Source organism: Phyllopteryx taeniolatus, chromosome 14 (genome assembly GCF_024500385.1).
Source record: "Phyllopteryx taeniolatus isolate TA_2022b chromosome 14, UOR_Ptae_1.2, whole genome shotgun sequence".
Taxonomy (NCBI): Eukaryota; Metazoa; Chordata; class Actinopteri; order Syngnathiformes; family Syngnathidae; genus Phyllopteryx; species Phyllopteryx taeniolatus.
This window is the reverse complement of record NC_084515.1, coordinates 9,596,913-9,611,935: the sequence shown is the minus strand read 5'-3', so window position 1 is coordinate 9,611,935 and position 15,023 is coordinate 9,596,913. Positions and strand designations below refer to the sequence as shown.

Below are 15,023 nucleotides of genomic sequence, written 5' to 3'. Positions count from 1 at the left end.
AAGTTGTGTAAAGTAGAATCTCCAGAATGGGGCTTCACAAACGTTGTACCATCTGGAGTTCAACCAACATTTTTAGAAAATGTATGCCTCAAAAGCAAACAAAACTATAGACGTTCTACAGTTATTATACGTGATGTCAGTGAATCTTCATCTAAAGGATTAAAAGCAAGTGTTATTTACTTTACCTATAGCTTTATAAGATATTCATTTACATAAAAAGCCATCCTCTTTGGGTTTCTTTGCGTGTCTATCAGGCGTCTTCACACACTGAGCAATTTTACTTCATTTTAGTTTCATTTACTTCTTGATGAGGGTCATGGGTGAGCTGAATGAAATACCAGCTGACTTTGAGTGATAGGTGGGGTACACCCTAAACTGGTCACCAACCAATCGCAGGGCACATATAGACAAAGAGAACACCGGAAGGCTTGAGCCTCGACTGTGAGGCAGATTTGCTAACTATTAGCTCACTGGACTGCCGTATTCCAGACTCATTGCATGTAAACTAAATAATTATAGCTTAGAGCTGATGAAAACAAAAAAAATCATCTGTAATTGCAATATTTCATAAGATGAGCTAGTTAAAATGATACATATTATAGTATAATATGTCTGAATATACTAGCAAATGATATTTATTTATTTATTATCAGGACATTTAAATAATGAACTATTAACTTGACGTGCTAGATAGTCATTTTAAAGGCAATTCAAAAAACAAGATAGTTGATAATCACATCAAAAGGAAGAAAATTAAAAAGTGTAAACTACATACAACACTATTAATGTACTACATTCAGGATATACTGTAGAACATTTCCTCAATTGTCATTTTTAGCTAACCACAAGTGTATTAAAAAATCGGAATGTTTTCTGACTGGGAAAAAAAAATCCAAGCGAAAATGCAAGCATGTTTTTGCAACTTCAACAGCGAGATAATGCTGATAATAAGATGAGCGAACTGCTTGATATGACTGTTTCTGGATGTGTTTTTACATCAGTAAAAATGTGTTTACTCTTTATTTTTCAATGTGTGCAATAGATTTCTCTTAAAATATTCCCAGGTTAAAACAAATCATCGTTGGGTAAGAATTTTATTGGCTCCCCTGGCTGACTAGGAGAAAAGACAGTGGCAGAAATGTACTAGGCTCAACTTTGCTGTGTTCTGCATTGTGGACAAGTCCACACTGGGAGAGCGAGAGCTATGGATCGTCTGAACTGCCAGTCAAAGGCTTGCTTTTAATTAACTCTACAGAAAACTGTTTGACCATAACAGGCATCATTAATCCTCACAAACAATAGATTCTATATGTTGAATAACCAGTGGCAGGGGAGGATTTTGCTGTGCCGATATCCACTAATTTATAGCCTAGAAGGCTGTCTCTTGCTTTCTGGAGGGCATTTTTAATTGGAAAATTTTGTTTTTGTCTGCCACGTGATAGTTGCTACAGACCTAAATTGACTGATGAGACGGCAAACAAAAGCCTCTACCTTCCACTCTATATTTCTTCTGCAGATAAAACTACATTTTCGCTTATTCTCCTGCACTTGCTGCCCCTTCAGGTCATCTTTCTTTGAAGTGCATTCCATCTCCATACAAATATTGTAGCTCTCCAGATGTCACATTTTGCATTGCAAATACGTAACCGTCTGGACACCGTCTAAGCCCTTTTTGGATTTTCTTTTTCCACATAAAATTCCATCTGCAGTGGTTAAGGAGACTTTACAGAGGAAAATAAGGGAGGAGGTAGAGTACAATGGCCGTGTCCAATGATCATATGCATGCAGTAATGTACAATGTAATGACACAATTTTCTTATATGGCATCTGGAGCAGAATAATGCTACCCAGTGTTTTCTGTTGGATTTAGCACAACTTCCCTCAAATATGTTGGTCGTCTGCAGACAGAAAAATTGGATGTACTGAATGCACAGCACCTCTGCTTGTTGCAGCCAAGTATTGCGTTCCATTTTCCTGCAAGACAATCAATTCCACACAATCAACCAAACATTTATTGATCAGTTAATCGATTTATCATTAAGGCCATCTTTATTATTGACCATATTTAACTGATAGACTGGTAGAGAAGTGGCTGAAATAATGTAATAAAGTGAACCATTGTTTATCGCGGGAATAGATGAAATTCTGTGATATAAAGAAACCAAATATACATTTATAGTTCTACCCATTTCACATGCTCACTACTCATTTAAATGCATTAAAATACACTTAAATGTATTAAACGTATTTGAACAAACAATATAAATTGCAAGCATAAAATGTATTGAAAATACTGTATGTATTGTAGTGTCTGTGGACATGCGTGTGCCTTTAACTCATTCACTCACGTGGACATTTATATTCGTATATTCGTCAAGTCCATTTTTCAACGGGTAGGTGTGGAAGAGGGTTTGTAAATTACTGTAATGAGTAACAGATCCATGTAGATGGCGCATTCCATCACTTTGGATTTGAGATCAGTGCAGGGTTTGAGTGGAAGACAAAGATTAGGAGGTGAATCTCGACTTCTCACGTTGGTTATGAGGGAGAAAGTGCCAGCACGTAAGTCGGACAAGTTTAGGCACCTCACACTCTAACAGAGTAAGTGTCACGGTAGTTAGTAGAAAATGTGTCACGGTCGAAAAAGATGACACAGTTCATGAGTGAATCGCGAATGCCATGTAAAAAGACACACCTGAGCCATGTGGTGAGTCAGTGTAGCTCACGGCGGATTTCATAGTTGTATAGTTGGAGGGTTTCGGATTTCATAGTTGAAACTGTGGCCGACAGCAGCTTCTATCTGAATCTGCTCATTCAAGATTTTACTGTTCACGGCTGTGGCTCTCCTTTGCCACATTAGAGAGCATTCCCGTAGGTGAGTATACTATAAAAACCCATAAGAAAACAATCTTTAAAAAGACACGCTGTAGTGGGGGCACGAACAATGAACCACGATATAGCGGGTGAGTATTGAAGTGTTTTTACTATTACTGCTATTATTATATTATTGCTTTTCTATGGATCGTTAACATTGGGCTTGACTTCCCACATCATTTGTGGTACGTCAGACACTTAAAGTACTTAAAAAGTCATTGGGTTATCATACATTGTGCTTCTTCTTGGAAGCTCTTTGTAGAAATTGCCTCTTCACCATATTGTCGAAAAACCACACAATTATTTCCATGTGTGTTACTTTGAAATCCGCAATTTGAGGTTGAAAGTCGAACAGAAAACTTTTCCCTTTCGCAACCATTATCAAAACAAAGTAACCAACTGATTTGGACCGCAGCCAAGCAGCAATTTTGTGACAGCAGAACTCTGGTTTCCACAGCAACACCGCCTTAATTGATTTCCTCTCTAATTATAATGCTTTAAGGACAGCTGGGCCAAGCACCATTGTGTTAAACGGATGCTTAAAGGCACTGTTATTAGCGTAATACACAACCGCTTACAGGATGGTGTTGGTTAGCAACATTCTGTTGTAGAGCTGACTGTTTAATTGTGAACTCATGGGACATGCTCTGAATCTCTTCAAGTATGAAAGAAGGAAAAAGTCACCGGGTTCATCTCGGTGCCTTTTTGCAAAACAGTGCTCTTATCACCCTCGATCTTCTGTTAGCTCCAAAACATCCTGATTGATGCAGCGTATAAATACTTCCTCTTTTCTACAAAGGTTACAGTGTCTTCTATGAACTCCCTAATCAATAGCTCATCTTCAGCATATCACATTGCTGCCTCGTAGTAGGCAGAGCCAGGGAGTGAGCAAAAGGCTGTCAACGTGATGAAATGTGAACATAACTTGAAAAAAATACTGAGCAAAACAAAAAGATTTAGTGTTGTGCGTGATGCATAATTTGGATTTTTTTTAACCGCATGTGTCACGACTGTCACGTTTCTCCTTGCTTGTAGGTGGTTGTTGGTAGTGTTGAGGCCGCAAACAGACGTTGCATTGCATTCCTGTGTGAGTGGTGGGTGGCGTATTGATCATTTTTTTCAATTTCCCCGTTACAGAAGCTCCCGCCCGCCATAAACTGTTAACAAGTGAGTAACATGCCACGCTAAGTTTAGCACCGAGCTAAAAGGCATGCAACTGTGTCAGTCGCACAAGAGCGACAGTACTGGTTTTACATAAAGACATATTTCGGTGGACCGGCATACAAACATATCAAACAAATGCTTCAAAATACAACTCACTATTACGCTGGATGTAGTTGTTAGTGGGAGCCCTGCCCATGTTTTTCTCTTCAACGAGCCGACTGGCGTCATCTTTTGTTCCATAGCCTAACATGTTGTTAGATGGGACCTGGTGGCCAGGCTCCAAAAAAATTAAGCATTTCTCTGTTTAACTGTTTTATTTCCATCGACAGATTGGTTTCAGCCAACCCAACCACCATCAAGGATTGGTTTTGGTCACACCACCCAAAAAATTCTGGAGGCAACCCTGCAATTTGAAGATAAGATGCCAAAAACATGATTAGCGAATATTCGACTTGAAGCTTTAAATGTCGATGCGCAGTAGTGAAGTCGACTAGTTCACTAACTGGTTCAACCCTTAGTGTGGTTAAGTCTTTCAATGTACCAAACAGCACAAACAACAAATAGTCTGCATGATTTCTTTTGAAACGTCCCAATGAACGATTCTGCTATCGAGCCGGAGCAACAACAGAGATTATTTTTCCTGGCTGCCTCAGTACGGCTGCTTGTTGCTCGCTTTGTGAGGCACAATAAATTGTTCCTTAATGCCCAAGAAAAATTTGTAATCAATGGTCATTTGGAGTAGAGTGTTTCACTTCACCACACAGCAGAGGAAGGACATGCACAGGTAGCTGTCAGGCACAGTAGGACACACACTAAGGAAATTAGTAAACAAATGAGATTTATGGGTTTATTTACACTCAATAATTCCACAATTGAAGACGAAGTAACACGCTTATTTGACCAAATCCCTGAGTGCCACTCACTTGCCACGTTTACAAATTACCACTGTATACTGTATATCTTTCAAATGGCCCTGAGGAACTCTGCTGTGAAATAATAGGTAGTCCAATATTTATATATAAGCTATACTGTACTGTTTATCACCTTGGGAGCTGTTGCATGCTCACGTATTAAAAAGTAGACTATAATAAGACTGTTGCATGGTCACCTTTTCTGTCATGTTTTGAGTGGTGTCAGATGCCGGTTAAGTCTAAAAGGACCGTTGACCTTTTCAGATTTTTTACACTAAACCAAATGCACAGGGCAAGCTCTTTGTTGCATTCCACTTTACATTCACATCTAACATTCCTGATACTCTCCGACCTTCTAAAAAAACATGCTTTTGTTGTTGTGTCAGGAGAGCTTGTTGTCTGACGTCAAGTGGTGGAACAAAGACTACCTTCATGATGTCGGTCAGAAGGACGGGTCAGCAGGTGGTCCCATTAGTTTGCCCCATGCAGGGAGAGAAGAAAAATGAAATGGAAGTTGCTTAGGGCTGAAATGAGTCATGATTCATTTCATCCCGAAGAAAAAAATATTGAAACTGTTGTTTTCATCGGAGGCTATTCGGTGTATGACACAAAGGGATTGAGCACAACAATTGAGCATCTAACCAGGGCGCTGCAAGGGAAAAACTGCTACCTTGTGTTGGGTTTTGAGGCTCCAATTGTTTTATTGAACCAAAAAAACATGGCGTAATTGTCAAGGAAGAAGCAGATGGTGACAAAGAAGAGGAAACGGGAGAGGGTAAGGAGAGAGTGTGGACATTTTGAGAGGCTGTTGGCAATGATCGATCTTTTTCCATTCACTGACTGCATCCTCGCATTTCGGCAACAGAGACTGGCCGGGTCTTTAAAATCTGGAAACATAAATATCTTTGATTGGCTGTTAACTCTACGACGTTGCGACACCATTAACTGGCTCACAGCAAAAGCAGTGGCCGACGGTCAGCCACTCATGTATTTTAGTGGCAGAACCCCACACGTGCAACAGTTCAGTCGGTTTCATCTGTCGCTATGTGCGGTGGGCTTTAATCATGCAGTATGGTGGGTCTGTCTGCCTTACGATGCCAGTACAGTTTTACTGTACGACAAGAGAGTTTGATATACTCCATCTGTTGCAGTTTGAGAGGGCATAGACAAAAAGAAAAGACAGAACAGAACATAATGACGACATTAACTTTACATACGAGTTTGAGTTTGTCTATATGTATCGATAGGGAAGGCAATGCTACACCCTGTGAGGAAGGTAGGCGAATCATAATAAATAGAGCAGGACAGAACAGGCAGTGCTACCGGTGGCTATGCAGTGTCAATCACCCCTGTAAATAAAATGAGTGCAAATGAGTGGGCAGCCCAGGAAGATAAAGTGATCACAATGGCTTGTGGGCGCACCAAAGCACACAGACAGGCCAACTGTGACGAAATCTTAACGGATTGCTTACAGAGATCCAACTATTATTTTATTTTTTTTGCAAGCAATTAAAAAGTATGTTTTCAATTATACGTCCCCTTTAACTAAGAATGTCGATGAACATGCACTTCTATGAGTGCTTAATGAAAGGAACGAGAGAAATAATCCCGGCTCTACTGTTATGTTCTGATGCGCCAATTTGCCCTGAGAGCGGCTACAGTTATGTCTCCATCAGTGATTGCCCAATATGTTTTTTGTTGTTTCAGCTGTACATACAACACTTTCAAACAAATTTTCCTCGACTTTTTCTTTACATTTAATCTCTGAAATCATATGCTATAAACCTGTGGGGTCACTTTCATGAGACACGTTCATCTGCATGAGTTAATAATATCCATCCATCCATCCATTTTCTGAGCCGCTTCTCCTCACTAGGGTCGCGGGTGTGCTGGAGCCTATCCCAGCTGTCATCGGGCAGGAGGCGGGGTACACCCTGAACTGGTTGCCAGCCAATCGCAGAGCACATACAAACAAACAACCATTCGCACTCACATTCACACCTACGGGCAATTTAAGAGTTGTCAATTAACCTACCATGCATGTTTTTGCGATGTGGGAGGAAACCGGAGTGCCCGGAGAAAACCCACGAAGGCATGGGGGGATTGAACCCCAGTCCTCAGAACTGTGAGGCAGACGCTCTAACCAGTTGTCCACCGTGCCGCGAGTTAATAATAGTAGCCTTTAAATGTATAGTTTAAATCAAACGAACCAAAAAATGTCATGTCATTGATTTGTTAGTCCATGGCTGTAACACTTGTTAAACCACTCCATCGTTACTTTTCAAACACTGCTTCACTGCTCATGACACATTGTTGGCAGCTCGACTACTCAATATTTTCTCTGTCAGCTCTTTTCATAACTTACAGTCTACACTGCCTGCTTAAAGTAAATGTCTTAGTCTTCTTTTTTTCAAATGTGATACTTAAAGTACTGTGTGAATGTAAGAGTGAACATCGTCTTGTGATTTTGCTGTGGTATTTGTCTTAAAATTGGTCATTTGTGATATAATAGTGCAAACGGTATACAAAAAAAAAACTTGCTATTTGTGGCTGATCGAAACAGAGCCCTGCCATGAATTATGAAAAACTGCAAGTAATTGACCCCCCTTTGACTCCCCCTCCAAAAAAAAAAACATGTTTATAATTGTCTTTATTAATAAACTAAGCAGTAAATATCCCACAAATTACTGCTTATGGATGATTGGTTGAAGAAAACAAATGTGGCTAAGAATCTCCGTAACCTCCACTAACAATGCATAGCAATACAAAATCCATTACTGTGAGAGATCAGGATTTTGGCTAATTATTTGAATAACTCAAATTATTAGATGGCCAAACAAAGCACAATCTCTGCCTCGAAGCTTCGCAGTGATCAGTTGTCGCCACCCACATTTAAAGTCACAGATACTACAGTCTATAGTGTGAAAATGGCAACCCAAAGTGGACAAAAATTACACCTGCACCTCACATGGATATTTTGTATTGGTAATATTGTTTCTAATGAAAAATGTTTTTTGTTTTTTTTTTGTGTGCGATGACTTGAACAATCGATGGGGTGAGCAGAGATTTTAAACAAATATTTGATAGGCCCTATCAGGATTTTTTTTTATTTTTTATTTTATTTTTTTAAATAAGATTTTTGTTTCAAAGTAGCATTGCTCAACCAGTGTGTAACAAGCTATATTGTTGGACTCGTCATCCAGGAGACCCAGGAGAAATTTCCAAATCTGGGCCAGATGGAGGCCTGGGAGGAGCTGGGCAGTGGTGAGACGGAGGGTAGCGCCACAGATTGTGATGATGAAGATGGATGTCAAGCCTCAGGAGACAGTCAAGACACAACCTGTGAGTAACATTCACACTACTAAGCCCTTACGTTCACATGCATTTGCACCAACTTCTCACATCTCTGGCGTTTCTTCCGTTGCAACACAAATGGCCTCTCAGGAGTGTCTTCAGAACTGGAAACAACAAGCCAGTTACGTCTTTTGGATAAACACGCAATTAAATGTGGTGTTGTCCAGGCTAGTGCTGGCTTTGATTGACATTGTTTGAGCTTTTGAGGAAAACTGTCATGAACCATACCAACGATTACATAATGTAATGGATAAGAATATGACTAGATAATAAAGCTTTAAGAATTGTAAGAATAACTATTCAAAGCAATAATTATTGTTTAGGTATTCAATAATCCACCCAAAAAATCTCTTTGAATACCTAAAGTCACTTAAGACAGTAGTTTTACCCTGCAGCTCTTCTGAACAATCAATAGCCGTCACACCGCCAGTTCCATGCTGCTCTGGACAAATCCTTTTGGCCCTGCTCCGTGTTGCCATGTGGATAAAACATGCTGCTTGCCTTTTTTAGAGCTCAATCGGTAGCTCCGGTCCTAACAGCAGTGAAAAATCAATCAAAGCCACTGTGTTAGATTTACTAAACAAAACCCTTTGGTGTGTGCCGTAAGTAAAATCAACAGCCTGGTGAGGCTACTAGACCATTCAGCAAACATTTACTGTAGTTCATACCTGTTTTTTTTGTCTTCTACTAATAAAATGCTACCAAAAATGAAGTCATTTTCAACCTAGGATTGCTTGTTTAATGCAAGAGTTTTAGATGTTCTTTCATTATTTTTTATATATATATATTTTTTAAATCTCATTCTTGACTCACATATTTCAGTTTTTAGAAGAGGTTGGGGTCAAAGGATGTTTTAGAGATTGGAGATTCATTTTATTTTCCATCTGTTTGCTGTGACAAACTCCCAGGGTCCATATTAAAAGGGGGCATGGCCGCCCATTGTTCTGGCAAGAGAGACTTCATTAGCAAACTAATGAACATTGCTAATCTACAGAGAGCAGACTCACTGTCTCTTTTATCACTTAGATGTGATAGAAATGCTGGAAGTCTCACTGAGGAGAAGGGAAGCATGTGTCTCACATTGTTGAACCTCCTGCATACTAAGCATATAACAAAGGGAATTTGCCACATTTTGTGTGCAGCTCTATGCCAATCATTGTATTGCACATAACCTGTTGCAGTTCATGGGGCATGGCTGTTTTTGTCTATTCAATCAAGTAAGTTACCACAATTACAACAGATTGTTGTTTAAAAATACACATGTAATTCTATAGGTTTGTGTTGGCATGTACTGTTTCAGACAAAAAGAAGCCGTATTAGCTGTCACTAAAGCAGCCAGACAGACTCCCTGTCAATTAGTGGTTCTCAACTGTTGTCACCCCGGGACCCGTATTTTCCAATTTTTGCAAAGTCGTGACCCACTTTCATAGACGTGAAGAAGAATAAAAAATGTTTTCATTTAAAAATAGCCTCTGAAAACACATACAACGTACAGTTCAAATATTTCAATTCCACTTCATGATATCTGCCAGCCAAAGGCTGAGCTGTACTGTATTTCTTCACTAAGTAAACAAGTGGCTAGATTGCAAGCAAGTAACATTTCTTGTCACTTTCCTACTATGTTCCGTGTGGGAATTTGGTCATCTTCACAGACATAGAATACCACTGGTAGACTTCAGACACCGAAACTAATCGGTGTTATTGTGGATCTTTGCTTATAGAGACACCCACCATATGCATAATATAGAATTATTTACAGTCGGCTACCCGCATTTTCTGCATGCATTAGCCACAAGAGGAAAATGATAAAAAATGCATAGTTTTCACAGTGGGGTTATAAGCATCATCAGTTTTATTATTTTTGTCCATGCTCACACTAATGTAATGGAATATGCCTTCATGGAAGTTTCATGAAAACCACTCAGAGGGATGTACATTAATTCAGTGATTTGGAAACAAGTGATACAACTTCATCATCATCTGTTGAAGGCTGTCTGACATCAATGTAAAGCATCAAAAATATAGTGGTGTCTTGAAATATGAGTTTAATTCATTCCGCGACCACACGTGACTCAAAACACTCGTATCTAAGTGCTCTAAGTGCTAGAGGAGTCTGCATCTTTTGCACAATTGTCAAAAAAATAAAATAATAATGTACCGGCATTACCAGATAACTACTAACCCTTTATTGCTCAGTGACTGTTTTTTGTCAATGTCTTTATGTCTCAAAGTGTTCTCTGTCAATTGACTGTCTGTTGTCGTACTAGAGTGGCTCCAACTATCGGAGACAAATTCCTTGTGTGTTTTTTGGACATACTTGGCAAATAAAGATGATTGTGATTCTGATTCTGATCGCAAATCATCTTTCCCTCATTGAAATGAATGGAAAAGCCATTAATCTGTTCCAGCCGCCCCAAGAAAAGTGTTTTTAATAGGGAAAATAGCACTTCATAACACTGTACTTCATTAAAAACATAGCAATAACATGATTCAATAGAATGTAAAGAATTGAACAGCTTGTGCATTGTAATTCATTGTGATTGTGCAGCTTCTTATGGTGTGCAGAATAACACAAATACTCGCAGAGGATAAAGATAATATGCCTGTGAGTAAAGTTATTGTTCTGTCCGCCTTGAGTGCTTAATCATACAGTTATGTTGACGTCGCAGCTGCATTGATCTGTGATCTGTGGATATGCCTCGTTCATTTGCTACTTGGAGATGTCTCAATTGTTTTACAAAGCCAAAACTCATGGGATTAAGAGTGAACCGTTACTTTTGATTATATTTGGCTATTCTAACACCGTCATTTGTTGATTTTGTAGCCACATCCACTATGGAGGAAGTGCTAAAGAATCGCACGAAAAGGTTTAGCCCACTTAATGCGGTGTCTATGTATACATTTCTATGCAGTTTACAGCCCTAATGTGCAGACGCTGTGCGCTGAGGTTCATATCCATTACAAGTGATCAAATGATGACGCATACAGGAGGAAACTGCATTTTTGGTTTTCTGCAGGTGGATAATTTAAACTCGGATTTTCATTTCATGAATACAAAGAGGACTCATTTAAACATTTAAAAGCTTCAACCAGCATCTTTTTCCTGCAGAGTTGCAAATATTTTTGTTGCATTCAGAAATAATAATAATAATAATAATAATAATTTTTTTTTAAAAAAAGGCCATACTGTGAGTGTGCTGTTCTACCGCAGCACACTTTTTTTGGCTCTAGTTATTATCTAGTAATACATATAGATTTGTGTCACGCCATTACACAGTGCCACGCAAAGAAATTGCTGATTCACTTGTGCAGTAGGCGGCACGGTGGGCGGCTGGTTGGAGCGTCTGCCTCACAGTTCTGAGGACTGGGGTTCAATCCTCGGCCCCGCCTGTGTGGAGTTTGCATGTTCTCCCAGTGCCTGCGTGGGTTTTCTCCTGGCACTCTGGTTTCCTACCACACCCCAAAAACATGCATAGTAGGTTCATTGACAACTCTAAATTGCCCGTAGGTGTGAGTGCAAATGGTTGTTTGTTTATATGTGCCCTGCGATTGGCTGGCAACCAGTTCAGGGTGTACCGCGCCTCCTCCCTGATGATAGCTGGGATAGGCTCCAGCACGCCCGTGACCCTAGTGAGGAGAAGCGACTCAGAAAATGGATGGATTTGTGCAGTACGTATGCTTCACGCAGGCCTACGCACCTGACGTTATTTTCAGTAAGGTCGTGATCAGCTGTTGCTGATTAGATTGGTCATAAAGTAAACAAAGTCACGACATTGTTTCTTTATATTGTTAATGTTTGAGTGATAAAGAGCTCAATAGTAGTTTTTTTCATTACAAAAATATATACTTAATATGATGCACTCACACACAACCTTCCTTTCCACCTTATCTCACTGGTTCGTCTTACCGTTGTGTAAAGTCTGCATCGCACCACTCTCTAAATGAAGATCAATATTTCAATCTCCACGGGGACGCACAGGGTCATTCTTGTGTTGTGATGGCAACGGCATCCAACACAAACCGCTTGCTCTGAAAGTTCTTCCTTCCATTTGTGTATTTGTTGTTATTAATTTGTATTTGCATTTCGAGTAAGAGGGAACAGTTACTGTTTGCGCTCAGCAGCTCAGGTTCTGGTTGTGCCTGGTGGCCATGTCTCACGTGGCTTATAATGCTCCTGAAGTTTAAGCCTCCTTCTTCGCCATCTCTTCATCCATGCTTGACTGTAATAAACACAGCCGAATCAATATCAATAAAAACACTCTCTTATTTGTTATCACCCCTAATTCATATTTCGGCTTGCCATGTCTGAGAAAAGACAAAATAGACCACCGACCCTAAAGGTGTGCAATAAAAATCAAAACAAGCAAGAATGAAAAGGTGAAAACAGGCATAGTTATGAATACTTGTTTCGCAGTATTCAAACAATTATAAATGAAGTATATAAAACTTTGAAGGCCAAAATGGGGAAATTCTTTTTCACTTTCACATTGCATGATGCCTTGCCTGCTTAATCATGAATCGCTACTTAGCCCTGCCTGGAGACATGTTAGTGTACTTTATGTGCCAACTAAACAAGGCTCGCACATTAAGAGCTGTCATGGCCACAGCCAGGAGAATAAATCAGTGAATCTGCAATGAACCATAGCTTTCCTCACCCCTGCAGCTATGAGGCCCTCTTCTGTGGTTCATTCTGTGGTGTGCCTACTGTATTAGCCAAAGGTCTCTGATGGTTGAGCTATCTATTTGTAGCTAGATCATTAATGTATTAATTGGTAAATGACTCACAGGGGCACATTGAATTACCCCCACAAGTAACAGCAGAGATTAGATGACAGAAGGCTTTGTATCAGAACCTGAAATACCACTACAAAGTCCTTCAACGAGTGTCTACCAACAGTTGGATTTCTCTTCACTACGGTTTTGTCAAAACAGGTCTGGCGAAGATGTTAAATTTCACTGAAATTAAACTCAAATTAGTCTTTGCAGATGGTGTACAATGAATACATGGATAAACACAACCTGTGAAAGAACTAAAGAGATGTGAAGCAAAATGTCACTGTAAATCGTGTAGGCAGGGAAGTTCAATTTTCTTTTAGTAACAAACACCATCTGTCAGTTGGTGAGCTCATCATAACTGTGAAGGCACTGCTTGCACACTTTGCAGTTCGGTATTAAAGCTTGGAGCAACTGGCATTGGTTGGTGTGATTTATTGCAGTTCAATAGAGCGAAGTTATGTAATGACAAGACGGAAATCAAAATATAGTGTGTTTTCACCCATTTTATTCTATCCTCATCAAACAAGTCACATAGAAATGAATTTATTGATGGAGGGACATTGAGCATCATTCATCAACTGCCCTAAAGATGACATTCTCCTGTACTTACGCAAGTAAATACAGTGGTGCTTTGAGATGAAAGTTTTCCCAGACACGAGCCGTCGTTTTTTGCTTTGACTTGCGAGCAAAACCTTGAGATACGAGCGCTGTATAGTGGCAATGACCTTAACAGTTGTTTGTTTCTATGTGCCCTGCGATTGGCTGGCGACCAGTTCGGGGTGTACCCCGCCTCTTGCCCGAAGATTGCTGGGATAGGCTCCAGCACGCACATGACCCTAGTGAGGATCAGCGGAACGGTAGATGAATGAATGAAACAAATTGGCTTCAAAGTGCTCCCAGTTCAAGTTTACTGTCAAACTAAACATCAAACAAATAGAATTAAGTTGTGTTTAAAACAACCACATAGCTTTGCCTTTTAGTCAGCTACCTTAATGCTATTGCTAACACAAAATGGGAAACACCATAGACAGGCTAAGGCTTTTTGAACACTCACAAATGGCGCATCAGCACATGTAGATAGACAATGTAATAATACTCACATGCATATGTTATTTATCCTCTGTGAAAAACAAGTGCTATAACTGCAGACACTGACATCCTGGTCAGCACCTTTTCCAGCTCCTTTGCTCAGGGAGGCGCTATCGAACAATGCACACAAAACCAGCAGGCACTCCAATAGCTTCTTCCCTCTTTCCATTAACTTTTTAAACAGTTGACATGTAACATGTTGCCAATTTTGCGCATCTCTGTCGGGACATTTTTATTCCCGTACTTTTTGGTGTAGCTTCATCACTGCGTTATTTACATAACTGTTGTTGCAAAACTACATCTAAAGCTAAGGCAGTTATAAAGCAAGGTAACAAAGCATGCTGTGGGGATTTGGCTCTTGCATACCCTGCTGGGGTGGGAAGACCCAATCTCCTGGGACTGGTGTGCTTAGTTGTCACCCGGTCAGCAGATGTATTGGCTGTGTCTTCATATGGATATTACCAGTATGATTGTCATTTCCCTTAACCTTTCATGTAGAGCTTAAGGGTCTAAGAGTTGATGCTCCAGGCCTTTAAGAAGAAACAAAGACAGATTTGCGTGGGAAGGAAGAGGCTCTGGTCCGCAGGTGGATGTCAGAGGAGTAATTCACTTATTTATTTTGGTATTACTTGTATCCAAGTCTCTCTATTCTGTTAGACCTCCCGGTCTTATGAATGAGTGTTCACAGTCCCTGCTGTATTTTATCGAAATTACTCTATCCCAGTTTTTCATGGCTAGCCACTTTCATTGTTTTTATACCATCTTCCATCTTCCCTTTAAGTGGTCTCTCTTTTTGTCATGGCTTGGCACACTCTGCCCTGTGGTTTTATGGCACTGAGAGAGGATTTTATCAGT

At 39.9% G+C, this 15,023-nt stretch overlaps 1 protein-coding gene across 5 annotated transcripts in view; it reads left to right on the top strand.

Annotated features, from left to right (window-relative positions):
* gpc5c (glypican 5c) overlaps positions 1 to 15,023 on the top strand; it is a 147,744-nt gene that overhangs the window by 94,758 nt on the left and 37,963 nt on the right. For all 5 annotated transcript variants that reach the window (XM_061798377.1, XM_061798379.1, XM_061798378.1 and 2 more), the window contains one exon: positions 8,153 to 8,291. In XM_061798377.1, coding sequence (XP_061654361.1) covers positions 8,153 to 8,291 — 139 coding nt within the window. The remainder of the gene's footprint in view (positions 1 to 8,152; positions 8,292 to 15,023) is intronic.